Here is a 26,260-nt window from a genome sequence, read left to right on the forward strand (position 1 = left end):
GCTGAGCGGAGTTAGTTAAAGATGTTTATGGATTCAGAAACACGGGCCTGCATATGTATTTAGGGATGACAAATGTGATTCAATAAGTAAGGAATTTCTCCGTGGGCTGAGGCGGGACCCGCGCAGCGCGGGCGCTGCTCTGGGCTCTCCAGCTCGGCCGCGCCAGCACCATAAATCCTACAGACAGGCTCCTTTTTCCTTCCCGGGCAGCTCAGGGTTTATTTTTGGTTTTTTTCCCAGATCAGACCAAGTCGCTGCATCTCCTGCACTTGGGACGGTGATGGCACGGCGCCGTGCCTGGACCCTCTGCCTGCGTCCCCTGGTTCGGGTTCGGGGAACTCAGCAAAACCCGATGGATGCTCCGTGCGGGTCACCAGGGACTGCTCCCGCCACACCGCCACTGGTGCCAGGCACGTCCCCGTCCCCAGGCTCTCCCGTCCCCCCAGAGAGCCGCGCTCGGCAGAGCAGCCAGACCCTTCAGGACTGTCAGCGGATGATTAATGACCAGCAACCCCGAAACTGCCCCGATTGCCAGTTTGGGTGTTGTTTGACCCGGTGCTTAATGAGTTCAGACATACTTCTGCAAGCCACTTCACACAGGCAGCTGGGCAGTCTCGTGGAGCCCGGTGGGGCGGGGGCACGTGCGTGTCGCCCTCCCAAACTGCCCCGTGCTCCACGCTGCTCGTGAGCATCTCGCTTGAGGCGCACAACGTCAGGGACCGCAACAAACTAATGCAAGAAACCCCTAAACTAAACTCCTGCTGCTGTGGCGCGGGCCAGGCAGGGATGCCGGATCCATGGCAGGGATGCCAGGTCGCAGGCAGGGATGCCGAATCCATGGCAGGGATGCCGGGTCCCAGGCAGGGATGCTGGATCCATGGCAGGGATACCGGGTCCCAGGCAGGGATGCCAGATCCATGACAGGGATGCTGGATTTGGGGTGACAAACCCCAGCGAACCTGCAGCGATGGGCAGCGCAGGAGCCGGCCCCTCGGCTCCCCCTCATCCTGCCGCCTCCATGGGGCTCGCAGGGAAGCGCCTTTTGGGGGGTCAGTGCCCGGCCGGGCTTTTGACCGACAGCCACATTCCTTTGTCCTGATTTTATTCATTAGCAGCATTTGGCCTGGACACAGAGACAGCTAATGAGGGACTGAGTTTATTGCAGTTTGATTTTTCTGTTAAAACAATACAATAAAATAAATGCACTTGGAAATCTGGTATGTGTTTGTACATAGTAGATTTATGGCTCTGGAGGCTTCCAGAGAGACGCAGCCTTTCATTCCCTTCCTTATTGGAACAGATCATATTGCAGAGTTTAAAGGGCTCTGGAGTCGTGATTTATTTGAAGGGAGAAACTAGGGAAATCCAACTATCTGTTCCCTGGCTCAGATCATCCAGTAACTCTCCGGCCAAGGGGACGGATCTGCACCTCCTCCATGGATTTTTTTTTTTTCCCCTCCTGTCGCTTACATTATCCCACTCTAAATATATCACCAAGACAGGGCTGACTCCTGACCTGGGCTTCAGCACCTCGCTGAGGCTTCCCCAGCCCTTCCCGGAATCCCAGAAATAAATCACCTGCCTGGAGCCCTTTCCAAGCTCCTCCACACTGCTCACAGGACGGGACCTGCACGGGGCCGGGCACTGCCTTGATCCAGAGCAGAGATCAAGGCAGAGATCTTGTTTTTATCTCTGGAATCAGGTGATAAATCCTGTGCCGGTGCCACCGGTCCCTGGTTCCTTTCAAGGGAGCCCTTTCCCCTCCCTTGCTGCTCTCCCAGCGTTGGCACGGCCCCCGGGCAGAGGGGAGCGCAGCGGCTTGGATCCAGGTCAGGATTTGTGCCCGAAAGCCTTTTTCATGCATTTCCTAACACGCCAGCCCCAGCCTTGTTCCTGCAGCTCAGCCGGACCTGACGATTGGGGGTGTGTGTGATGTTACGGCTCTTGCATCCGAGCAGGATCGTGCTCTGGGCCGGAGCTGCCGCAGCCACTTCCCTCCCACCCTCGCGGAGGAAAACCAGGTTTTGCCCCTCTCCGAGGTTTTCTGCACCCCGGGGACGAAGAACCTCAACATCTGTTGTGGGGACGAGAGCATCACCTCAATGGTTCAGCATTCGGTGCTGCCATGGTGCACCCAGTGCCATCCCAGTCATCCCAGTGGTTCCCACTGGCGGGAACAGGGTGAGACTGTGCCCCCCAGCCCAAAACCGGGCTTCTTCTAAAGCATTTGGTATTTGCAGGCAGGAACTCTCTGGGTTTTGGTGCAAAACCCCTCCTGCTTCTCCCTGGTCCCAGGTACCCTCCGGGACATTTGGGAATGACCAGTTTGGGTCCCGGCAGCAACATTCATCCTTCCCTGTGCCGTGTCGGGAGGCCCTTGGGAGGAGATTTCCCTTCTCTTCCGTGACCATCTCGGCTGCAGGGCAGACAAAGAAAGGGAAGGAGACACGGAGGTTTCCAGCCCAGGGGGGACCCGGCTCTGGCAGCGGCTCTCCTCCTCCCACCCCCAGCTCCATCTCGCCTTCTCCAGCCCCTGTTTTTTGCAGGGTGTTTTCTCCCCCTGCGCACAGACGGGCTCTGTTTGCCATTAGCTTCCCCTCCTCTGCCCTAGGAGCTGATCCGAGTGCTAATTCTCTTGCATGTTTCGGGTAAATCTACTTTCTTTCCTGGGATGAATTGTGGTTTCCAAGCACCATTAATCATTTCCCTTTAGAAAACAGCATCAGGGGGCTGGAAACATTGCTCCTTTATTTACTGGGAGGATGACCTGGCACGCTGGCGCCCGGCCACGGGGCTGGCGTCTGCAGGACGACGCGGAGTGAAGCCTTGGGTGAGCTCCCCTCCGCTGTGCCGGGACAGCAGCCGTGGCTCCCACTGGGACCGTCCCCCACTGAGGATGAACCCCCTGGCCCCGAGGTTAGGGTCGAGCAAGATCCCATGGAGGATGGAGAGGAAAACGCTGCTGAAATGCCATGTGTTTTGACCCTTTCCCGAGAGCCTCTTCCCAGAGGGGTCGTTCCCCAAGGAGCTTGTTTGCACCATGAGATGTGTCGTGGCGACGGCAGAAATGCCAACCCTGTTCTCCGCGTGCCCCAAGTGCCCCTCGAAATGCCTGGGACATGAAATCAGGACCCTCTGCTTATCGCCCGCCGGCGGGGCCCGGGTGGGCAGGGAGTCAAAGGAAACTTCTCCTGCCCCGATTGCAGCGAGGGTAAAGAGGTGCGGCGAGCACATGTGAACGGTTTCCTCCTTTCCAGCTCAGGACTGTCAGAGGATGATTAATGGCCAATGTTGCAGAACCGCCTTGATTGCCAAGTGCTGTATTGTTAGCACTGACATGTAACGAGCCCGGACATACTTTAACACAATTCTGCACCGTAATCTGCAAATAACGTTCGATAGACTTAATTTGTTAAGTATTTCCCCCCTCACAGTCCCTCTCCCCACCTCCTTTCCCTTTCAAAGCCTTGTCAGAGCGACCAGGGGCCCAGCCGAGCACCCCGCAGCCCCCCAGCCCCACTGCAGCCCCAGCTCTTGCTGGCAATTTCCCTTGCCCAGCTCGGCTGCTCCTTTAGGTTTCGGCTAGGGAACGGCTTTCTCTCTTCTCCCCAGCCAAACAAAAAAAAATCAACTTCTTATGCACATTCATCCCTGTGCAAATTCAGTCCCCCGCTGCTGCTGTGCTCTGGTGGGAGCTGCAATAGTTACTGGCAATTTTGGGGTTCCACCAGATGACTTCGGGGCTCCCCAGGCCAATAAACAGGTCACCACGCAAGCCGGCACCCGGGTGAGGGGCCTCTCGCACCCAGAGCGGCTCCCAGGTAAAAGCCCCGGTGGAGCCGCGGTGAGTTACAGCAGCACCGAGCGCTCACGGAGAACGATTCATCCTTGAGGCAATTTACAAACATTGTATTAAATAGTTATTAGGCATCACGGTTAGCGAACGGGTTTGCCTTTTAGAGCAGCTTCCCCCAGGAGTGCCAGAGCGGCCGAGGCCGGGGAGGCGAGTGGGGCCGTGCCGGAGGGTGCTGGGTGCACCAATGGATGAGGACAGGGATGGGGACGGGGATGGGATTGGGGTGGGGATGGGATGGGGATGGGGATGGGGTGGAGATGGGGATGGGATGGGGACGGAATGGGGATCAGGATGGAGTAGGGATGGGGGTGGGATGGCGATGGTGATGGCGATGGCGATGGGATGGAGATGGGGATGGGATGGGGATGGGGTGGAGATCAGGATGGGGTGGGGATGGGGGTGGGATGGCGATGGCGATGGGGGTGGGATGGCGATGGCGATGGGATGGAGATGGGGATGGGATGGGGATGGGGGAGAGATCAGGATGGGGTGGTGATGGGGGTGGGATGGCGATGGCGATGGCGATGACGATGGGATGGCGATGACGATGGGATGGAGATGGGGATGGGATGAGGATGGCGATGGCGATGGCGATGGGATGGGGATGGGGATGGGGACGGGGACGGGACTGGCGAGCAAGAGCTTTCCACCCCACCGCTCCAGCTGCGCACGGAGGTAACCTTAAACGCCGAAGCAGGAACCGTGGGGACAGAGTTTTTCCACCCCTATTCACAACTGTCAGGCGGTGATTAATGGCCAACAGGCTCGAAATTGCCTTTATTGCCAGCCCGGCATTGTTACTTGTGACAGCTAATGAGGTTAGACAGACTTTTACACAGCGCTTTACGCCGGTCCCAGCGGAGCAGCCGCAGGGGGTTCAGTGCCCCGGGCGGGGGGACCCTCCCCGCTCCCCAGCAGTGACCAAGCCCGGGCACGTCCCGGGGGGCTGCCCACCGGCCAGCCCCGGGTCCGTCCCCCGCGGGGCCGGGGAGAGGCAGCGGGCGGGCTGGGAGCACAGCGCTAACGAGGGCGCTCAGAGACCTTCCAACGTGTCTCAATTCACTTTGCAGTAAAACCCACGAGATATTTTCATACGGGCTCCACTGCAGCAGGGCAGGGAGGAACGGGGCAGGGACAAAAAAGTTTTCAAGTGCCAGAGAGAAGTGGGTGTAATAAACCATTTGTTCATATAAAAAAGCCCGTGCTGTTAAAAACCAGAGAGCCGCAGCACAGACGCCACCGAATGTTCCTGGCCCCGGGTCCAGAAGTAATGATTTTTTTGGCTTTTTTTTTTTCTCTTCTTTCAGGATTATTACAAATAATATTTACCTTTGTGCTAGTTCACATCTTGATGCTGTTAAACACGTGGCCGCAGCTGGTTTCCCATTCAGGGTAATGATATAGCGCCGATGTTATGAAGCAAAACCTCGCCTGCGAGCCAGAACACCCCACATTTAAAAATCTATTACTTTTCAATATTATATGAACGTATTTTGCTTCAGCTCAGAGCAATTTCCTAGTTTACCCTTATTAAACTGAGAGGAGGCTGAGCAGAGGTTCTTGATTTATGAAACACATACTAGATTCATTAAAACCTTTAAAGATTTAATACATTTTATCAAGGCCTTAAATCTGGGCAAGCGGTTTAAAAAAACCTAATACAGGGTGTATTTCATCTCTGGTGCCCTTTTGCGCTTATTTAAGAGCTGTAAAATTTGGATTGACAAATACCGCGGATATTTCATTCCTTATTTCTAAACGGCGCTGAATCCTCCTGACAGGTTTGTTATATATAACCCTCGGAGATCTATCAAGTGTAAAGATCAAATTATTCGCCTTTATTGACATTTTATACATCTCTCCCATGTTTTTTAAGTCCCCTTCAACAATTACGGAGGTGGAAGATTTAATGTGCTTTCGCCTGGCCCGTCACCTTTCCCGTTATTGCCCCTCTGTCTGCCCAAACAAGGCCCAAACGGGGAACGGGGGTCCGCGGTGGCGGGGAGCGGGGGGCTGGGGGCAGCGGGGCCGTGTCCAGGCCCACGGGCGGCGGGAGGCCTGGGATGGCCCCACGCGCGAGCCGGAGGTCAGTGCAGGGGAGAACCTCCTGTGGGTGCCTCCCTGGGCGCAAGGCCACTGCGGGGCCGGGCGGAGCACCCCGGCACGCCGCCCTCCCGCTCTCCGCACCTCCTTGGAGCGGGGACCCGGGAATACGGGGGTGCGCGGCCCCCCCCGGCCCTGCGGGGCGAGGGGCGCCGGCGCGGGCGGGTCTCGAACCCGCGGAGCCGCGTCTCCCGCGCCTCCACCGCCCCCTGGCGGGGCGCCGCCGCGGCGGAAGGGGCGGTCGCGCTGAGATGACGTCAGGGCGGCGCCGGGCCGGGGCGGCTGAGCGGGCCGCGCCGCCCGGGAGAGCCGCTGCTGCCGCCGCCGCCGAGCGCCGGGCATGGCCCAGCTGGGCGCCATCGCGGCGCTCTCCCTCAGCTTCCTCGCTGCCGCCTTCCTCTCGGCCATCCACAAGATCGAGGAGGGGCACATCGGCGTCTACTACCGGTGAGGCGGGCTCCGCGGCCTCCCCCCCCGCCCGGCCGGGCCGGGCCCTGAGCAGGCCGCCTCTCACGGCCCTCTCTTTCCTTCCTTCCTTCCTTCCTTCCGCAGCGGCGGGGCGTTGCTGACCTCCACCAGCGGGCCCGGCTTCCACCTCATGCTGCCCTTCATCACGTCCTACAAGTCAGTGCAGGTGCTGCTGGGCCGCTGCCCGCCCGCCGGGAACGGGGCCCTGCCGCGGGGGTGGGTCGGGCTCCGCGGGTCTTCTGCCGCCCCCGGCTCTGCGGAGGCGCGGGGTGGCGGGTTGAGAGGCTCTGTGGTAAATGTCGGGGCTGTGTCGGGCTGGCGGGGGGGGGGGGGTCGTGGCGGCCCGTGGTTGTGCCCGGTACTGGGGGAGAAGCGGCTCTCGGGACGGTCCCACTGAGCTTTGCACGAGGGACCGAGCGAGGCAGGTTCGGCTCTTGCTTTTAGTGGTTTCCCCGAGGGGTGCAAGGGGAGATGTGGGCAGAAACCTGCGGCTATTTTATGTGCTTATAAGCAAGTAGGATTTGTGCAGGGAAAATCTTCTCTCTTAAGCCTCTTTTCCTAAATCTCTCTTCAGACCACGCTGCAGACAGATGAGGTGAAAAATGTTCCTTGCGGTACCAGGTGAGACGTTCAGCTGTTGCCCCCCGCAGTCCTTCATTTTTGCTAGAAACCTTTCGATCCTTTGCTTTTTTTCCCCACTGCTTGCTTCAGCATGCTTTAAAATATGTAGCTTTGTTTTCATGGACGGGATTTCTCACTGCCACTTCAGCTGAAATCGGTGGAAGGCTCTGTAATGCATTGCCCAAGCTGATGAGCCCTGCTGGGGTGGTTTATGTGCGGCCGTCCTCAGGGTTTGCACTGAGTTTTCCAAGCCTGGGCCCGCGTTTTGTGATCTAATTTCTGGAGACAGGTGTAACAGGAGCCTGGCGCAAGGAGCGGGGTGTTGGGGTTTCCCGGAGTGCCGCAGCGGTGCTGCCCGGCCGGGTGTGGATGCCGTGCTCAGCCCGCTAGAGGGGAGTGTCCTCCGCTCACAGCTGCCCCGCTGCACAGGCAGAGCACTTGGCCTCCAGCAAACTTCTTTTTTTTTTTCCGTTTTTCTTCCTTTTGCAGTGGAGGAGTGATGATTTATTTTGACAGAATTGAGGTGGTGAATTTCCTCATCCAGAGTGCAGGTGAGTTCTTCCCCTGTGACCCAGCAAATTCTGCAATCCAGAGTTGTTTGTGCTCTGGCTAGTGTGAGATGAGGTGAAGAGGTTGTGCGTGGCTGTGCTTTGATTCGGAGCTGGGGCGTGCCATGGATATTCTCCTGTGTACCTTGTAAAGCCCCTTACTTCCTGGGCAGAAACTTTAAACCAGCTCTCCCAGATGTTTTGTGTGTTTGTTATTTCTTGCATATACCTGTTCTATGCTGCTAGTTGCTTCACTAAAACCTGAATACCATCCATCAGTTTTATTACTTGTATTATTACAGCCCCACTGGGCTTTATGCTTCAGTGAAGAACTTCTGATTTGAGGTGTGCAAGAGGTACGGGAGGCAGGGTGTCTGTGAGCAGAAGGCTACCTCTGAAGCCCAAGGAGAATGACCTGTGCAGCCTTTTTTCCGAATTCTTTGGTTTTTAATGTCCTGTTGGTTACGAGTGCGGTATAACAGCCTGGCTAATCGTCGGCCTGCTTTGAGACCTCTGTTTTATGCCAACTGCAGGGTGTCGTTGTGTGTAGACCACACAGCCTCTGTATTCTGTGGCTTAGACAACCCATGCATATTGGCAGGTAGTGTAGAGGGGACTGTTACTAGACAGAAGTCCTTCTGTTTACAAAGCATGTGACAGAACATTGGTTAGGGTGTTACAAAATATTAGCAATAAATACAACTCACGTGAACAAAATACTTGTGGTGCAGGCTTCTCTTGTGGGTGGATTCCTCGTTTCAGATTGGCACTGCGAGTCTTGCTGCTGTGACTGAGCCATAAGGTTTTCACTGAGAATGCTCAGCCCAGCCCCAGACATCCCTCCATCCCAGCTGTTGACACCGGTTTCTCTTCTTCCTTTGTAGTATATGACATAGTGAAGAACTACACTGCTGACTATGACAAAGCTCTCATCTTCAACAAGATTCACCATGAGCTGAACCAGTTCTGCAGTGTCCACACGCTGCAGGAGGTCTACATTGAGCTGTTTGGTGAGCTGCGCCTCTGACCTTTTGCTGTTGGATTGATGGCTCTTTGAGTGATGTTTCTGATGGTTATTTGCATGGTTGGTGCAGAAATCGCTTCCCCCAACTGATGGGGGTTTTTTACCTGTTAATCCAGTGTCTGCTCTGTTTGGAATCAGGATTGTTAACCAGCTACCATCGTTTACTCCTTGTTATCTTTTGGTGCTGAGTGCTTCAATATGTTGTAACACCAAAAAAAATCCAAACCCGAACCTGCCAGTAGTAGCGGAGGGCTTTAGGGAAGGGAGCAGTAATTCTGCAGCGTTATTTGTGTCTTTTAGCAAATGTGAATTGTTGAATCAGTCGCAGGGTTTGCTAGTCCAGATGGAAAAGCCAGTCTTCTGCTCTTTGCTGTTACAAAAAATATGAGCAAGCACTCTCTGGCCTGTGGGTTTGATTAGCTTTGTGTCACGCACATGGCTGCGCTGCCCAGGCATTGCGAGTGAGTGCTGGAAAACAGGACTGCTTGGCAAGGGCCTGCTGACCTTTCCTCCCTGACTTCAGGCCACTGGGAAATCAGGCAGCACAGATGCTGGGACAACACATTGCAGGAGACATGTCTGAAGAAAAGTTGTGGTTTCTTGGTAGAAACAGACCAGTGGCTGCCAGTGCTGAGTGTTTTGTTTATGGCGTTGGATTGACAAGAAATCCCTTCCAGTGTTTCAGCGCTGCAGCAGTGCTGACTGCGGGTGAAGTGTTGCTGTGAACAGTTTTGGACCCCAGATAGACAGAATTTGTACCTGAAAGAGCACAGGGTGTTTGCAGACTCCCATTCTCTGTTCAAACTGGGCTTCCTAAGAAGCCTGGCTTTCTGCTTTCTGATAGGCCTCTGCGAAAGATGCAGAACTGGGGCTCGGTTCCCCTCCAGTTCCTTTATGGGACTGCCGGCGGGGTGTACTGGTTCTTTGCTGATGGAGTCTCCAGATGTCAGCAGCTGCTGATGACAACTGCTTGAAATGGACTCAAAGCCACTGATTTGCACAGAAGGAACTTGTATAAACTCCCATGTAACTCTTTGCTTGAGCTGAATGTTTTCTGGCTCAGGAGTTCTGAAATGGGGCACAGCCCATTTCGAGCAGACTTATGTCATCCTCTGCCCCCACATCTGTGAGCAGGTGCAGGAAACCGATAACAGCTGTTTCCTAAACTCCTGGCTGAACTTCATTATGAGTGTGGTTCCAGATAGCTAAACTGGGACCAAAGCAAATAATCAAGGAGTGCGATGTGATCACTTTCAAGGCCGTTACATTTTTATTTTCCCTTTGCACTTCTCAGCTGGCCCCAACTGGAAACACTGCTATCCTTAGAGCTTTTCATTGAAGCAGGGTTTTGGTTTGTGTCTCCTTCTGAAATTTCCTAGCTACGCTGGAGTTAACTGTTATCCATTGAGCCAAACAGACGTTACTGATAATTTTTTTTGCAGCCTATTAAAATAACTAATGCAGCCATTTCACACTTCTGCCTTTCTATTTTCTTTGTCTCCTGCTGGCACAGATGCAGTTCCTAATCAGTCACGATTTAGCTGGACTATGTTACTTCAGGATCTAGTTGGGAAGATATCAATGGGGAAGCGGGTTAGAGCACAGATTCTTTATCATAAAGATGCTGCTTCTGGCTCGGAAAGATTCCAAACTTCAGGTTATGGGAAACTGGAAAGAGTTTCGTTTTATGCCTGCCATGTTCCTGTAGTCTGTCCCAAGCGTTTGGCACTGGTCAATGCTGCTTGACATGCTGAGAGAGATGGGAACCTGCCTTGGGGTCAGGAATGGTTTTTCTCAGCCCAGCACTTCTACATCAAACTTCAAATTTGTACTTACTTTCCAGGAATAAGAAATCTGAGCCATTCCAGCTAATTCTGTATGTGTTGACAGCAAACTGCCTTGCCGGGTTTTAAGTTACCTTTTTTTTCCCCCCCCAATCAGATCAGATTGATGAAAACCTTAAACTGGCCTTGCAGCAAGACCTAACTACAATGGCCCCTGGATTAATTATACAGGTAATCAGGATTCCGCTTTGAGATGTCCAAGGTGCAGATCATAAGGAGGGATAAGGATTAAAAGCAAATAGGAAGCTGTGAAACTTTTTTAGAAAATTGCTTTATAATACAGACTTCGTTTAACTTAAGGAATGAGAACAGTATCCTTTCCATCCCCTCTTAGCTTTGATGTGTTTGGTTTCCTTTGGTGTTATTCTGGGTACTGGTTTACCCAGGTTATAATCTCCTGTCATGGCAGGAGATGATTCAGTCCTACATTTGCTCTGTGGAGTTTGGACCTGGTCACAGTTTCTGCAGCATGTGAAAGCTCTGTGTTAGCTCCCCCTCCCTCTGCAGCCTCAGGGGCCATTTGGCTTTTGGTTGTTGGCTGCTTGCCTATGTTTTCTTCGGTCTCTCTTTCCAGGCAGTTCGAGTTACAAAGCCAAACATCCCTGAAACAATCCGGAGGAATTATGAGCTCATGTAAGTGCCTGAGACTTGCACCTTTGTGTTACCAAAAAGAATCGGTCATCCAGATTAATGTGTTTTCACAGCATGCAGTGATCGGAGTGCCCTCTGCCAGGCCTGCTCTCAGCCTTGTGCTGCCATTCAGAGAGGGTCTGGTGAGGCTGCACCAGATGAGCACGTGTCTGTCACTGTAAGCGGCTGGCAGGTCACTGAGTTAGAAGGTATTTCTCCATTTTGAACACTTGAGCACAGAAATTATTTGCCCAGGGGCTCCTTCCTCTTGACACTGACCCTATTTTAAAGAGGCCTCCCAGAGCGTGCGAGTGAGTGGCAGGTGGATAGATTCCATCACTAATCCTGTTGTTTGACTAGGATGGAGAAACTGTTGATTCAACAGGCTGAAGGCTTGCAAAGCTTTGAAATAACTTTCTTTAATAGCACTTGACATACTTATCCCTTTTCAATGCTCTGAGCCAGCTGCCTTCTCTTGCACTTGATCATTCAGAAATGCTTATGTTCTCTGAGCGCTCTGCCAGCAGAGTCTGTGTAGGCCAGAATAAGATCCCTCTCGGCCGTTTTGCTTCCCTGGCATTTCATATGACCTTTTGGTATCGTGGTAAGTCATGTGCAGTACAGTCATGATAGGCAGAAGCCCAAATCAGCCTGTTATCTGTTGCCATAAATACAGCAGGATATGTGTTGAAAGAGACTTGTTTTTGACTCCAATCTCTCTTCCCTGATTTGGAGCAGGAGCAGAGTATTTTATTTACATACACCCTTTTAAAACTTATTAGTGTATGTACAAAACAGTAAGATAGAAAAGGCTTCAGCATGGAAAATGCACAGAGGCATTTGATTGAATGAAGGGTGATTTCAAAGCTGTATAAAGAATAACTGTCTGTGAGGGCAAGGTTTTTACAGGATTTTCATTTCTTACCTTGTTTAAATAATTTCCTCATTAACGGTAGCCCAAAAAACTTACAGATGTGTATGGTCTGTGACCTGCCTCTTGTAGGAGGCATTCTGGCAGCCTGCAGAGAGTAGCAGGGAGTGTTTCACACTGACTTGACTGAAAAGTCATCCTGCTACGGAGGGGAGGAAAAGAGGCTTTGGTTTAGAAAAAAAGCTCTGTGTGTACAGGTACATGCCCTCGCTTTCCTGATTGCTGCCTGCCCTAAACACATGCTCGAAGGAGGACTGGGCCAACAGCTCATACTGGAGATGTGGTGGGCCACACCACTTCAGTAAGCTCACGTTTTTTAACTGGCTGCTTCTGGCTCACTAGGGAGAGCGAGAAGACAAAGCTGCTGATTGCAGCACAGAAGCAGAAGGTGGTGGAGAAGGAAGCGGAGACAGAAAGGAAGAAAGCCCTCATCGGTCTGTATATCTTTGCTTGAAGGCAGTAACCATAGTGGGGTCTTAGACACCGGGGAGGGATGCATCTAGTTCACTTCTGGGGAACCTCTCTGCTGCATCTGTTTGCTGCTGATCTGAAACTCTTCCACAGAAACTCAAAAGAGTTTTTCAGGTGGGTTCCAGCTTTGCCCACAAATGTAGACTGATGCCTTCTGAGGGCTGAAAATTCTTCCCACGATTTATTTCCACCAGAAGCGGGTGGTGAGGACTTTCATGGGTGAAGTAGCTCCTGGCATTAGGAAGACTGCGTGACAACAATGTGGATGTGTTCTTTTTCATTTCAGAGGCAGAAAAAATTGCACAAGTTGCCGAAATAACTTACGGACAGAAAGTGATGGAAAAGGAAACAGAGAAGCGAATTTCAGAGATTGAAGGTGAGTGGTGAGCTTTCCAATAAGTAAATGATTCGTGGTGAATTTTATCTAAAGATCCTGAAGTAGTTCACCACGGAGTTAAATAGTTCTTGAAGTACATCTATTGACTGCATTCTTCTATCCAAGCTGATATTCACGGGGGGGTGAAGTTACTGGTCTGAAGTCTTTCATTGTAGCCCGTGTATGTGGTACCTTATGTAATGCATTGCAGTTCTGAATAAATGTGTCTGAATACTCAGATTCTCCCAACATTTTCACAGCCTATTTTGCAGTTGAGTTTTCAGAGGGGCAGATCAGTCAGGATAGTAGAAGGCATTCAGAATACTTGGGCAATGACAAAGTTAGTGAAGCTTGACTCCAGATTCTTAGGTGATTCTTCATATAACATAAGTGCAGGAAGTATAGTTGTCACAAGTACAGCGGAAGGGAATGGCAGGCTACTGTCTTCCTAAAAGAAGTTGTGCCAGGTTTTGGATAATGGCTGCAGACTCTCACAGAGAAGTGGAAGCATTCTAAAAAACTACTGTGCAATCTTGTGGGGGCAGCCACGTGTCTTGATTATCTGCAACAGGGTAGGGTTGTGGAAGCTTTATATCCTTTTCTTGCTTAAAATTCTTCTAGAACCTGTCTCTTACTTGGAGGGAAGAAGAGGTATGCACATTTAGCTTTAGTTTTTTCTGTAGTTTGAAATATTTAGAAAACAAAGTTTGGCTGTTACACACTCTGCAACAGCAGCGTTCTGTTATGTAGCTTCCAACTCCTAAAGGTTGAGAGAAGGGGAGGGGGAGCTGCTTCTTTTGAAAATGTAGTATTTTGCTTTAACCAATAAATCTGTAATATCTCTGTTTAGTTTGCATTTTTGCTTTTTCATCCTCCTTTAGTTTTGCAAAACCCATCCGATGCAATGCTTTGTCAAGGAAATTCCAGGACATGAAAAGGGGTCTGCATTTTCAGCTCAGAGTGGCAAGGCCTTATTTTCAATGGCATTCATTATAGGCCCTGTCAAGCTTTGCAGAAGGCCACTGAGGAGCCAATTAAGAGTTTTACAGATCAGCAGCTTCTCCTTAAGAAGTTCGTCACAGAAATACAATGGTTTTTATTTCTTATAAATGTGTGTCACCGGGTGCCAGGCCTTCAGTTCAACTCCGTGCTGGCAGAGGATTCCTGTCTCCCTCGTTCTTTTTAGTGTCTCTGACTGGGACCACTTTTTAGCCAAAGAGAGGAAGTCGTGGGCCAAACCATGCAATTGCTTACATGATTTTTAAGTGTAACAGCTCACAGGACTCCCTGCTAGTATAGGTAAACAAATGGTTTATCCAGCTGTGCAACTCTCAAATCCAGACCAGCATGTATTACAATCATGTGGCTCCCTGTCATAGGAGGAATGTCAAGAGATCACATCGAACCAGCCAGATGACACTCATCTTAGCCTTAACATGGTGGCCTGATATCACATCATTATCACTGGATAGCTAAAAAGTCAGAAGGAAAAAAAAAAAGGAGTGCAATACAGAAAGGGGAAGTGTTTCTTTCCTTAAATGCCTTTGCTAGGAGTCAGGGAATTTTAGTATCCTGCGGGATCAGACCCTTTACGCAATTGTTGATATTGCAGAGAAACAGCTCTCCAACATCTGTTCAAGGGGCAGAGCCTGTAAAGGTTAAAATCGCCTGCCTCTACGTGCCAGAATCTTAACCTCAGTAACCCAGGCAAAATCCCATCTGGGGAATTGCATTCACAGTCACAGGCTTCATCTGTAGAGCAGTCTGCTGTGCTGTTCTCCGAGTCCTGTGCAAATGTCGTGGGTAAATACCACTTCTGCAGTGGAACAGTTGCTGCGTTTTCAGCATGAGACTTAGTGGCTGGCTAGAGAAGAAAGAGTGTTCTCAGCCCGCGTGACAGGGGTAGTAATAAAAACCTTATGTTTATAAAATGCTTTGAGGTCTTCAGTTGCAGATGCAATTTACTTATTGAATGCTATCATCCTGCAGGGTTTCATATGTAAATTGAGATCCCATTTCTGGGTTTCCCTTTTTGTTCTCCCTTCCCCTTGTTGCATCCCATACAGTTTAGATGTGGTACTGGCCACTTTAAAAAGTTTCCAGCTGCAAATGGTGCTAAGATGGCTGGAAATAAAAATCTGAATATGAGAGCATGTGTTTTCTTCCAGATGCTGCATTTCTTGCAAGAGAGAAGGCAAGAGCTGATGCTGAATGCTACACTGCTATGAAAGTAGCAGAGGCTAACAAGGTATTTTTATTTCCTTATGCTGTGCCTTGGAGCAGGGCTCCTTATGTTAGGCTGTATAGAAATACTCGGCAAAAGAAGCAGTTCGTGTTTATTGTTTGCTTGTTGTGTCTCATTGTTTAAGTCAAAAAGCAAAACAAAGCCATCTCCTCTCAGAAAAGTTTTCATTGAGACTGAAACAATTAGATCCTTATTCTAAATTCATTTTCTTCTCTGGACAGATGAATTTATGTCAGGATACATGAAATATCTGGTCATCTCTGGAGACAGCTGTGCTGGATGCTAATGGGGCCATGTCTCCCTCTGTAGATAGAATATCAGTTTCAGTGTTGCCCTTTCACGCTGTTGTAATCAGAAATGTCGATTCATTCCAGTCTGCAAGCTGGCAAGCAATCAAAGCAGGGAGATCTCTAGAGTGACAGGCAGGCTTAGAGTAAAGAAATGTTCAGGTAAAGAACAAGTGCAGGTGATCTTATACACCAAACTAACTAGCCTGGCAAAGCCTTGGTCCTGCAAAAGAAAACAAACAAAAAACCCCAAACCTGGAAACAGAGAAGTTAGATGGATAGAACTGCCAGGCTTGTTATCGCCTACAGCAAGTTCCCAGGACATCCCAGCAGGAAGACCTTCTGTTTTGTAAGGGTCAGTGGGAATGGACAGAGGTCTGGGATGTTTGTGCACAAGTTCCGTCCCAGTTATTCTATCCTCTCTGTTATAATGTCATTATCCTGAACGAATGAGCTCTGCTCTCTGAAACGGACTCGTCAGTCTACTCTCTGGAAAAAAGCCAGGTGTATTTTCTTTCCAGTAGCTTGCATTGCAAGGGCTTTCAGTGAGTTATGTGCTTTCGAGCATCTCCATCTCTGGTACATTTGGACTGAACATTTCCCCAGCCACTTCCATCACTTTGTCATTTTGCCGTTTAGTCACTGGGATTTAGAGCTTCACTTAGACGTACTGAAAGACAGCCTTCTTCTGGGCAGTCCGTCTTTTCAGCTGAAGAGAGGATGAGCATGCCTGCTAGTGTTGTGGAAAAGTGGATGCCTCGTATGCTCATGACAGAAATTTGCTTTTGACTGAATCCAAGCTGTTGGTGATCTGTTTTCTTTTTGTGCAGCTTAAGTTAACTCCTGAGTACTTGCAGCTGATGAAATACAAGGCTATAGCAGCAAACAGCAAGATATATTTTGGCAAAGATATTCCCAACATGTTCATGGACTACACGGGAAGCCAGACCAAATTTGCAGAGGGACTGGCAGAAGGAATCCAAGAAGAGGATGGGGCAGGAACCAGTGAGGACGCAAAGCTACTTCATAACGTCAACTAAAAAGAAAGATTTCTATTCGTTTTTTATCAAAAGAAACATGAACTGGGAAGTTCCTTTTCATTTTCTCCCTTTCCTGTACTGAAAGAGATTAATCAGACTTAATCCTTTCAATCTTTTCTGTGACAATTAGACACAAAGACTTCAGTATTTATGGGGTGTTTTTTCTGGTAACTTCTAAGCAACCAGCTCCGGGTGTGTCCTGTAGACGCACCTCTCCCTGCTGTTGGACATATAGACCAAACTATGCTGGAGAGGCTAGCTAGACTATCTGTTCTGCAGCCAGCTTAGATGGGTACTTAATTTTGGATTGGGGTGATTTGTAGCAGTTGGAAGCAAAGAAATTTTGAGGTTTTGGAGGGAGGAGAATTGCTGCTACAACTTGTTTTGGTTTTTTTCTTGTTGGAAATTTTGAGTACGTTATTTCAAACCCCTTTTAAAAAAGGTGCTAGACTTTTGTACACTACGTGTGTCTGCTTGAAGGCCCGGACCTTGTCCAAATGGCAGTTTACTGCCTGTTGTGTGGGGCGCTGGGACGATCTAACAGCCTGTGTGGATGCTCCAGGCCCATCCTGAGCGCAGGCTGTAGCAAATGCACAAAAACACCTTTTACTGAGGTCTGAGCCGATGTGTTTTGCCTTGCTAGGGCAGCTGAGACCACGTGCACAGTGAGTTACAGAAGTTCAGCTGAAATCCTGCAGCTTACCTAGTTACCGTGGGGGGATCTAAGCCTTAGACCATGCGTCACGCGGGTAGTGGCCCAAACTGTTCGTTTTCTGCATCTTAACACTGGTTTGTTTTCCATTTGTCATATTTGGGGAGGGCAAAGGGGAGTCTGTGTTTTGAGGCTTTTGCCAGCAGTTTAGCTGCTAGGTGAGGGGTGTAGGTGTGCTGATGGAGGCAGTGTCCTGCCAGTGGATAATTGGACTTGATTCTTCAGTGAAACCAGACTGCAAGCATGGTACTTGTCACAGTTGTCATAGTTAGAAAAACTAGGGAGAAAAGAATTTTTGTCTCAGGGACCCTGACTTTGCAAAAAGCCTTGCTGGCGAGTAACGGCTTGAATGACTAGTCCCACGGTCATTACAGTATGTTATCTGCCTCTGCAAGACCAACTGGATTTCAGTGTTTACAGTGTCTTATTAGAAAGAGGACATTCAGGTAAACTGAAATGAATGGAACCAAGTTACTGTTGGTTTTGGGTTTTTTTCTGAATAGACCTTGTGAAAGGAAGATTTACTAGTAGCAAAGGACACAAATCATCATACTAAGTCACAAGGCAAAGAAAAGAACCTCTTGTCTCCGAACTGTCCAAAGATAAATTTTCCTTTTTAGCTGAGAACAATGCTATATAATGTACCTTTCACTTCAGAAAACTGATTAATTCTTCACATACCAGATGCAAAGGGGTAATAAGGTTTTGTTTCACACACGTGCAAAACTTGAGGGGGTGTTAAAGACAAAAGTTCAGGCCTAGAGAGAACTTTTTTTTTCTCTCCCTAATCCATCTGCCACTTGGCAGGAGAGCCTGTTTATTAATTGCTGTTATAATTTGCGGCCAACATACTAATATGAGATGATGCAAGTGTAAGCGCTAGCTTAGTTGTCAGAGACCAGCCTATTGCATTTACAATCTTGTGCCCCAAGCGCTTGCTACCTACTACACTTGGTTTCACTCTTCAGTGTTTTAAATATGCATTAGTCTTTTTAATAAGGCGGTCACACTAAGACAGAAATCTGATGAATTTCAGCTGCTGGTTCCAGTATTTTTACTTCCGTTTTCTTTTCCCTGTTAGGAGAGTGACTATTGATACTTTAAAATGCAAAATAAAAGATAAGCATCAGTTTCTGCTGGAGAAAGTCCCATCTCCTATGCGCCTTCTTTGTATTGGAGAATAGAGGCAAAGGGAAGTTCCATCTCCAGACCTGTGTACTACATTAGACAACACAGCAGTCAAAAAATTGCATCAATAGGTAGGCTGTAATATGACTGACTTTTATAAATAGGTCTCTACAGGAAGATTGTGAACAGGGAATAGCAGAAACTTAGGAATGAGGTAATAGTACTTAAACCTTTGAGGGTGATCCCATTTGGGATTGTTCTACATTCGTGTTAGACATTTCCACTAAAACCTACTTTTTACATGAGTATTTTTCACTAACGAAAAGACCCAAACAAGCCAAAGTGGTATTATAAAGTATGTTTTTGTATGACTTCACGGTGAGACAATAGTTTGGAATAAATAGCTCTTAATGATTTTTTTAAATTGAAAACATTACTGCTAAAGTATTCTTGTAATTTAGTTAAATTGTAATAAGAGTAAAAAAGGAAAAACAAAGTTGAAATCATACCAGTCTTCACAAGCCAAAATCCATTGTTGTGTTTTCGTTCAGGTTTCTTCATTGTATGTATAATTTCCTTAATTTTCCAGAGTAGATCTGTCACTACATGTAAATCTTCATTCCATCTGTTTCTTTAACTGATGATTTGTCCTAATTTCCATAATCTGAAGTCTTGAAATGAAGATCTGAATTTTAAAACCACTCTGTATAACAAAGAAAATACAGGTTTGTGGCACTGCTGATAGGTGAGAATTGCTGACGGGAGCATGGTAATGCTTTACCCGTACAGTCTTTGATCTTATGTATTGAATTAAAAGCCTTTTTATTTTGGTATTTGCTATGACAATAAAATGGCCTTCAATTTTAATATCAGTCTGTGTATTTTTTTTCCTGGATGACCTTTAACACAATGTGTAGATATATTTGCAGGGGAAGATTTGCCGGGGCAACATCAAGGCTGCTGCTGCTTCCGTGGGAGAGCGTGGAGCTGTGGGGTGCTGCGGATCGGTGCTGTGCTGGCAGACACACGCCTGTGCCGCTGCATGGTGCCAGTTCTCCCTTTCCAGTGAGCAGGAGAGAGGAAAGCGGAGCTCCGGCAGAAGAGGGGTGGAGGTGTCCCTGTCGGCTCAGCAGCCAGCCGAGGAATGCCGCAAGCGTCTTTTGGCCCCGCTTTGCTAACCAGATTGGTGAAGAATACGGTAACAATACTTCAGTGGCAAATATCTAGGATTTGGTAAAGTTTGCAGAAAATCATTGTCGTGTTTTACCAGACAAAGGGCAGGAGCCTTCTGGGTATTTTTTAAACAGCTGTGTAAATACTGTCATTGCTCAGAATATGGGGAGGGAGAGTAAGTTCTGCACATTAAGGCAAATATTTTAGTTAATGGGTTCCAGCTGGCAGTCTCCCATTCTTTCCATCTGACTTGCCGTGATAAAGGCTGGCATTGTCCGCGGCGCTGGGGCCTCCCGTGCCCCGTGGCTTCTCCGGCTGCGTGGCTGCCACGGGTGGCTGCGGCGCTTTGTGGCTGCGCTCCAGGCACTCCCCACCGCCCGGCCCGACCTTCACAGCTCAAACAGCGCCTGCAGACAAGTGGTGTCGCCTGCCCTGGTTTTATGAACTTTTTCCTGTAATAATTGAAACTTCCAATGTAGGGGGACTGCTCTTCATGAAGGTGGGAAGAACATGATTTTTTGGGGGGGAGCTGGGGGTTTTCTTGTTTTGGGAGTGTTTTTTCCTTGGAGTAGGCAAGGAATGCGGGTCAAAATTAGTTCTGCAGTATCGTCACGATGGGCAGTACTTGCCCACTGAACAAACAAGGCTGCTGGCTGCCAGATTTTCATTCCCATCGTGAGGGCCAAGGGTTTCTGCAGATGCCTTCCTCGGAGCTGAGCGAAGGCTCTTGCCCAGACCTCTCGAAAGCTGCCGAGGGGAGGCTGGGGGCCCGGGGGGGGCCGGGGCCGGGTTACGCGGTGCTGACACTGCTCCCGTTCCTTGCAGCCGGGACCCCCCAGCTCTCCTCACCCCTCCTCGGGGCAGCATCGGGCCTGCACCCCCACCGCAGCCGCCGCACAGGCGGGTAGCTGGGTTTGGGCGGCGCCGGGTGGGAGTGGGGCCGCGAGTCGGTCCCGTCACCCGCGGCACGGGTGGGTTCGTGGATTTGTCACCGGTTTGGGCCAAAATCCATGAAAGGTGCGAGGGGAGGGAGCAGCAGCAGTGTGTGCGCTGCAGGCAGCCCCAGCCAGGCCCTGCGGCCCAGCCTGTCCCCTCGGGAGCCCGGGGAGGCTGGCGGCCGGCCCCAAGCGGCTCGGGGAGCGGGGGCCGCCCCGGCCTGGCCCCGAGCCCCGCGGCCGGGCCTTCGCGCTGCCCTCCGCGCTGACCGCCATGGCGCCCGTCGACCTTCCCAACATGGCGCTGCCGCCGTGGGCCCCGCCCCGCCGCTGCCATTGGTCGGCGGTGCGTGGCGGAGCGATCCCATTGGCCGCGGGGCGGGGGGAGGAGCTGCGCGCATGTGTGCGCGTGTGTGTGTGGCGGAAGGTGGCGGGGCCGGCCGGGGATGTGGAGAGCGGGCATGGCCGCCGGGGACGGGCTGGGCCCGGCGCTGCGGGCCGTCACCGAGCAGGTGCAGCAGGCGGCAGCGCGGAGGCCGCAGGTGAGGGGCGGCGGGGCCGCCCGCCGGGGCGCGGAGGGGGCCGGGGTCGGGGCGGGGGGGGAGCCCTTACCCCGCCGGTGTAGGCCCGCTCGCCATGGCGGCAGGTCCTCCGTCACCATAGAGACGGGCCCCGCATCGTGAGGGCACGTCCTCCGTCACCGTGGAGACGGCACCCCATCACCACAGAGAGGGGCCCACCATGGAGGCGGCTGTCTGTTCCCCCCCGCAAAGGAGGCAGGACCCCGTCACCGTCCTTAAAGACAGGGCTCCCCCCACTAGAGCCAGGCCCACCACCCTACAGAGGGGCGGGTCACCCATCACCGTGGAGGCCACCCTGACCCCCTCCCATGGCAGCCCCGGGCTGTGGGGTGACCTGAACTGGGGCTGGGGGGCCAGGCCAGGCGCTGCAGGACACTGGGGAGAGCGTGGGGCAGGTTGGAGCCTCCCCCGGGCGTCCCCCTCACCCTCGGGTGCTTTTGCAGGGGCTGCCGGCCGTGCAGCCGCGGCTGGTGGCCGTCAGCAAGACAAAGCCCGCAGAGATGGTGATCGACGCCTACAGCCACGGGCAGCGAAGCTTCGGGGAGAACTATGTGAGTTGGCTGGGCCCCACGGCCTGCGAGTGGGCCCCACACCAAAGGCAGGCGCGGGGCAGCCCAGGGTGCGTGGCCCTGCCCGTGGGGAGCTGGGCTTGGTTAGGGCATCAGGCTCCTGGCCTTGTATTTATGAGGCGCACATTGGTCCCAGGAACACCCGTTCCAGAGAGACCGTTCTAACAATGCAGGCACGTCTGGCGTGGTTTTAACGATTGTCTTGAATTCTCCTAGGTTCAAGAGTTGCTAGAAAAGGCATCAGACTCCAGAGTAAGTACACAGTTCCTTATGTATTCTCTCTCCTTATATAGCTGTGGCTTGAGAGCTGTTCAGCAAAAGTCTTGGCTTTTGTTAGGGAATTGGCGATGGAGTCTGTTTGATCCTTGTCTTTTCAGATGAATGGTGGGGTTATTCTTAGCTCTTTGGCTCTAGCCCTTTCCCCCTCCTTGCCTTGCTGGCTCCAGAGGATTCTGTGAATACATGTGCATTAGTCATAAAGTATTTGTCTGAACAGTGCTTTACCTTTTGTGCTTTCTGCTGTAAAAGATGCGCAGTCCTCCTTTAAAAAAAATGGTAACACTCACTTTGGGGAAAACACATCATTTTATGATTGTTCAGTTACAAAAGAGCTTTGCCTCCCCATTCACCTTGTAATGCTCTGGAGCCACAGCCCTGTTCCTCTCCAGACTGTGGAGCAATCTCAGTACACACCACAAGCACTGCCCGAGCTGTGTCCTCCAGGGTAAACAAAAGAAGAAGATTATGTGTCTGGTATTTTGTTTGTGGGCAAACTAAGACTTAAGTACTGTGTGGGGAAGAGGGAATTGTCACTCAAACCTAACTGTTCCTCTCTGCTTTCAGATTCTGTCGTCTTGTCCGGAGATTAAGTGGCATTTTATTGGCCATCTGCAGAAAAATAACGTCAACAAGTTGATCGGTAAACCCTATTTAATTTTATGTGCGGTGACCCTGTGGGCGATAGTCTTCAGTGTTCAAATAATAACAACCTCATGTACGTTAACTCACCAATGCCTGTCTCTGTGAGTGAGCTGAGTTGTAGGTACAAAAATTTCTGCGCCAGCAGAATTGCCCTCAGCCTGTGTTTTCTCCCCAGCTGTCCCTAACCTGTTCATGTTGGAAACGGTGGATTCTGTGAAACTGGCAGACAGAGTCAACAGCTCATGGCAGAAAAAAGGGTCGTCTCAGAAGCTGAAGGTTATGGTGCAAGTTAACACGAGTGGAGAAGACAGTAAGTGGCTTTTTCTGATGACATGCAGGTTTGTCCTGCTGATTTGATAGAAGCAACCTGAATGGGATGGGTTGTTGGTTTGCGCTCTTAAAGCGTTTCTCTAAGCTAAGATGAAACTTGCTCATCTGTTGGCTTCTGCCTGGCTGCGGGGAGGGGAGGTCTCTGGCAGAGCTTGGCACAAATCTGCCTGCTTCTTGCCAGGTAAGCATGGCCTTCCTCCTGGAGACACCACGGCTGCTGTGGAGCATGTCATCAACAAGTGTCCAAGCCTGGAATTTGTGGGGCTGATGACGATCGGCAGCATCGGGCATGACCTTAGTAAGGGACCAAATCCTGACTTCCAGGTAAGATTTTCTAGAAGAAAGTGTCTGCTGTTGGCTGGCCTCCCGTTACAGTCTGTTGTCTGTCCCAGTCAAACCAGTACGCAGTCAAGCTGTAAGTCTGACTGTAGATTGTCAATAGAAACACCTTGCTCAGAGTAGTACAGACCTCTGACGTATCAGTATTAATGCAGGCGTTAGGCTCATTTCTGCAGCGGCCAGGCACCCGTATGTATTTGGTCCCATCCCTTCTCTGAAGCTGTAGCCAGGATATCGGCAGGGCACCTTGTATAGCGATTACTGTCCTGGATCCTCTGGTCCTCCTTTCAGATGAGGTTTCAGTCAGCCTTCCTTTGCACACTGTGTGCACAGGGCTGCATCAGGCCGAGGAACTGGGTGTGCGTTCCTCGTCTGTCATGCTTGTGTGGTAATTGGATGTCTTCAGAAGATGTGTAGACTTGTAAGTACGTGTGTTGTCAGTAACGTAGCGTGTAACGGGAAATCTCCAGGCTGCGGAGCAAGCTTCAGTGGGAAGTGTGGGAATTGCATGTTCTGTGTGAAGGACACTTCAAAAAAAGGCAGAAATCGTGATCTGTGAAACCTTGAAACTGAGTTGGCGTGGCTGTCAAGCGTGTGATCCTCTCTTCTTTCCTCCTCCCTTCTAGATGCTGCTATCTTTGCGGCAGGAAGTGTGTGAAAAGCTGAATCTCCCCGTTGAGAAGGTGGAGCTGAGCATGGGCATGTCCACAGACTTCCAGCACGCGGTAAGTCTGATTTCCTTCTGCCACCCCTTCTTTTGGGGAAACAAACATACCAGCACCAGCAGCAGGCACTCCAAAGTCCAGCCCTCTTAGGCCTCCCCTTGGATGGAGATACTGACGGTGCTGTTCCATGACAAAGAGGTCTTCTGGTCCTGGGATAGAGTTCTGGGCTTCAGAACAGACCCTAGCTGTAGCTGAGGGTGGCGAGTACGCAGGGAACCGTCCTTCTGTGACATGGCGAGCGTCGAGGTCGGATACGGACCGTGTTGGCAGGTGCGGGTGGCAGCCCTGCCCTGAACTCCTCCTTTCTGTCTCTTTGTAGATAGAGGTTGGATCCACAAACGTCAGGATTGGAAGCACTATTTTTGGAGAGCGAGATTATTCCAACAAAGCAGTCGGTGGCAAGGCCCCTGCTGAAACTAAAGGCAAAGCGGAGACCTTGACAGTGCAGGGTCATTAGATGGAAAAAAAAAAGCAGCCTCGACAGAGGAAAGATGATGGGAGACCTCACTATGCATTCTTACCTCCCTCCGTGTCGGCACCCTTATCATGATGGTGAGAGGGAATTCCTCGTAACAGAACAGAGGCCAGAAACGCCTCACAATTTATTGTGATTGTAGAATACCCATAGAAACTGGAAATTTTTATAACCAACAAATGATAAGAAAATTAATGTTTGAAAGTGACTGTGGTATCTTGGCTCCTTCGGGTCATTAAGAACAGTGACTTTTGGATAACTAGGTTGAACAAACTAAATATTTGTCAGGATGGAGTTGCTAATGAGCAAGATGTATCTACAGCAGTGTCGGTGATTATGTTTTCGCTGAGGACTAAATTCTTCATTAAACAAGTTATAATCTTGCCAGAGACCCATAAATGTTTCCCCAAATACAAGTTTTGCACGTGGTCACTACTGAGGGATGCTTACGTAGAAACTGTGATAGAGCCGTGCTGTGACACTGGAGAGACTATATCCATTTAAACAGGAGATGAATAGCAAGCACACGAGGATGGATAAGGAGCACTGTTGCCAGCATGAGTTCACAGCACAACGTTTTGGATGCAGATCGCAAGTGTGGGAGTGTCTTTTTTGGCTGAAGTTTATATTTGTCCTTTTCAGGCTGACACTGCTAACTCTTTCCATTGGTTCCGTGTCTGCTCAGACCTTCTGGGATGCTTTCAACCTTCCCCTCTTGTGAAGTGTTGTTGGGCGTTACTTTCATCCTGCGTAGTAGTTCTTGACGCTGTAAGTTCTTTTTGCTCAGAATGGGGCTTTTCTGCAAGGTCCCTGGTCTACCATCAGCTTGCTGTTGCTTTCCAAGGCAAGTCACTGGAGCATTTGGTGCCTCCACCATCCCGTCTACATCCGTATGAGGATAATAATGCTTGCTTGTCTCACAGGGCAGCAGTGAGGTTTGCTAGAGGCCCTTCGGGAAAAGTACTTCAGAAAGTAAGGTATTATTATTCCACTGTGTTCTAGGTTCCTGAAAATAAATCCAGTCGCCTCTGACAGAGCTTCTAGGTGATGTCTTAATACCTTAAGCGCTGGTCTAGCCTTCGCTTCCGGAAGAGGGAAATGACTCTTTCACAGCAGTGGCTGTTCCGTTCAGATGTGAGCAGAAGCTCCTGCATTGTCACGTGCTGTTTGGCCAACGGTAGCTATGGCGAGTCTCTCTTGTAACCTGTGTTACAACTACATTTTTGGGCTTTTGTGTGCTGCTAAGAGGAGGAGACATCGGTTGCCAGCAGAAACTTCCTTCCCAGGCTTTCCTCTGTGTGCGTGTGCTTAAGTCTAGCTGTTGGTTTTACTCTCTGACTGTAAATGCTGAATGTAAATGAAAAGAGTCAACTAACACCAACCTGTCATAGCTACGTGGTTTAGAAGCAACATGCAGTCTGTGCTGCCCTCCTCGGCACTGCACCATGTGTTGTTTCGTAGTCTATTAATAAAAAGTGATGAATTTTAATACCATCTGTGCCAACTATAAAGCTATTAAAGATGTTATTTTTATGTTTCAGCGTTGTGAATAAATGCCCTGAGTTGTCGTTGAAGCTATTTCCCTAACCTGGAGCTGCTGTTGAGCGAGACTTGCTTGTCTCGGGATGGAAGGAGGAGGGGGTGGGTTGAAAGACAGCTGGAACAGAGCTGGCAAAGAAAGCGAAGCTTTCTTTGCTCAGAAGGGAAAAAAAATAGCTGCTGAGTTGGGCGAGGTGTCGGATGGCGTGAGCTGTTTCTGGAGAAGCCCTCTGGGTGGCACTGCTCCCCAGGCACGGGCGGCGCTCCTGGCCCACCGAAGGAGGGACAGCAGCTCCTCGGCTGCTTGCGGGCAGGTACGGATCAATAATGAGTCTGAAAAATAACTGTGTTTTCCATCTGATGGTTGAAGTGAATCCCTTCCTCTTCCA

The 26,260-nt window shown here is 50.4% G+C and overlaps 2 protein-coding genes across 3 annotated transcripts; both read left to right on the forward strand.

Moving 5' to 3' along the window:
- Window positions 1-6,299: 6,299 nt before the first annotated feature.
- ERLIN2 (ER lipid raft associated 2) lies at window positions 6,300-19,151 on the forward strand. The gene is made up of 11 exons (XM_059831376.1): window positions 6,300-6,406; window positions 6,512-6,593; window positions 7,002-7,048; window positions 7,538-7,599; window positions 8,481-8,606; window positions 10,562-10,635; window positions 11,039-11,097; window positions 12,368-12,459; window positions 12,783-12,872; window positions 15,041-15,120; window positions 16,235-19,151. Exons 1-11 carry the CDS (start codon window positions 6,300-6,302, stop codon window positions 16,442-16,444), a joined length of 1,029 nt encoding a protein of 342 aa, XP_059687359.1. The 3' UTR covers window positions 16,445-19,151.
- Window positions 19,152-20,838: 1,687 nt separating this feature from the next.
- PLPBP (pyridoxal phosphate binding protein) lies at window positions 20,839-25,861 on the forward strand. Of its 2 annotated transcripts, none has more exons than XM_059831489.1 (8): window positions 20,839-20,934; window positions 21,417-21,524; window positions 21,759-21,794; window positions 22,386-22,461; window positions 22,639-22,773; window positions 22,945-23,117; window positions 23,759-23,857; window positions 24,177-25,861. In XM_059831489.1, the coding sequence occupies exons 1-8, from the start codon at window positions 20,839-20,841 to the stop codon at window positions 24,312-24,314; spliced, it is 861 nt and encodes a 286-aa protein (XP_059687472.1). In that variant the 3' UTR covers window positions 24,315-25,861. The 2 variants fall into 2 exon arrangements, with proteins under 2 accessions (XP_059687472.1, XP_059687473.1); XM_059831490.1 differs by having other exon boundaries at window positions 22,975-23,117.
- Window positions 25,862-26,260: the final 399 nt, after the last annotated feature.

This window comes from Gavia stellata, chromosome 31, assembly GCF_030936135.1.
Source record: "Gavia stellata isolate bGavSte3 chromosome 31, bGavSte3.hap2, whole genome shotgun sequence".
NCBI classification, from domain to species: Eukaryota; Metazoa; Chordata; class Aves; order Gaviiformes; family Gaviidae; genus Gavia; species Gavia stellata.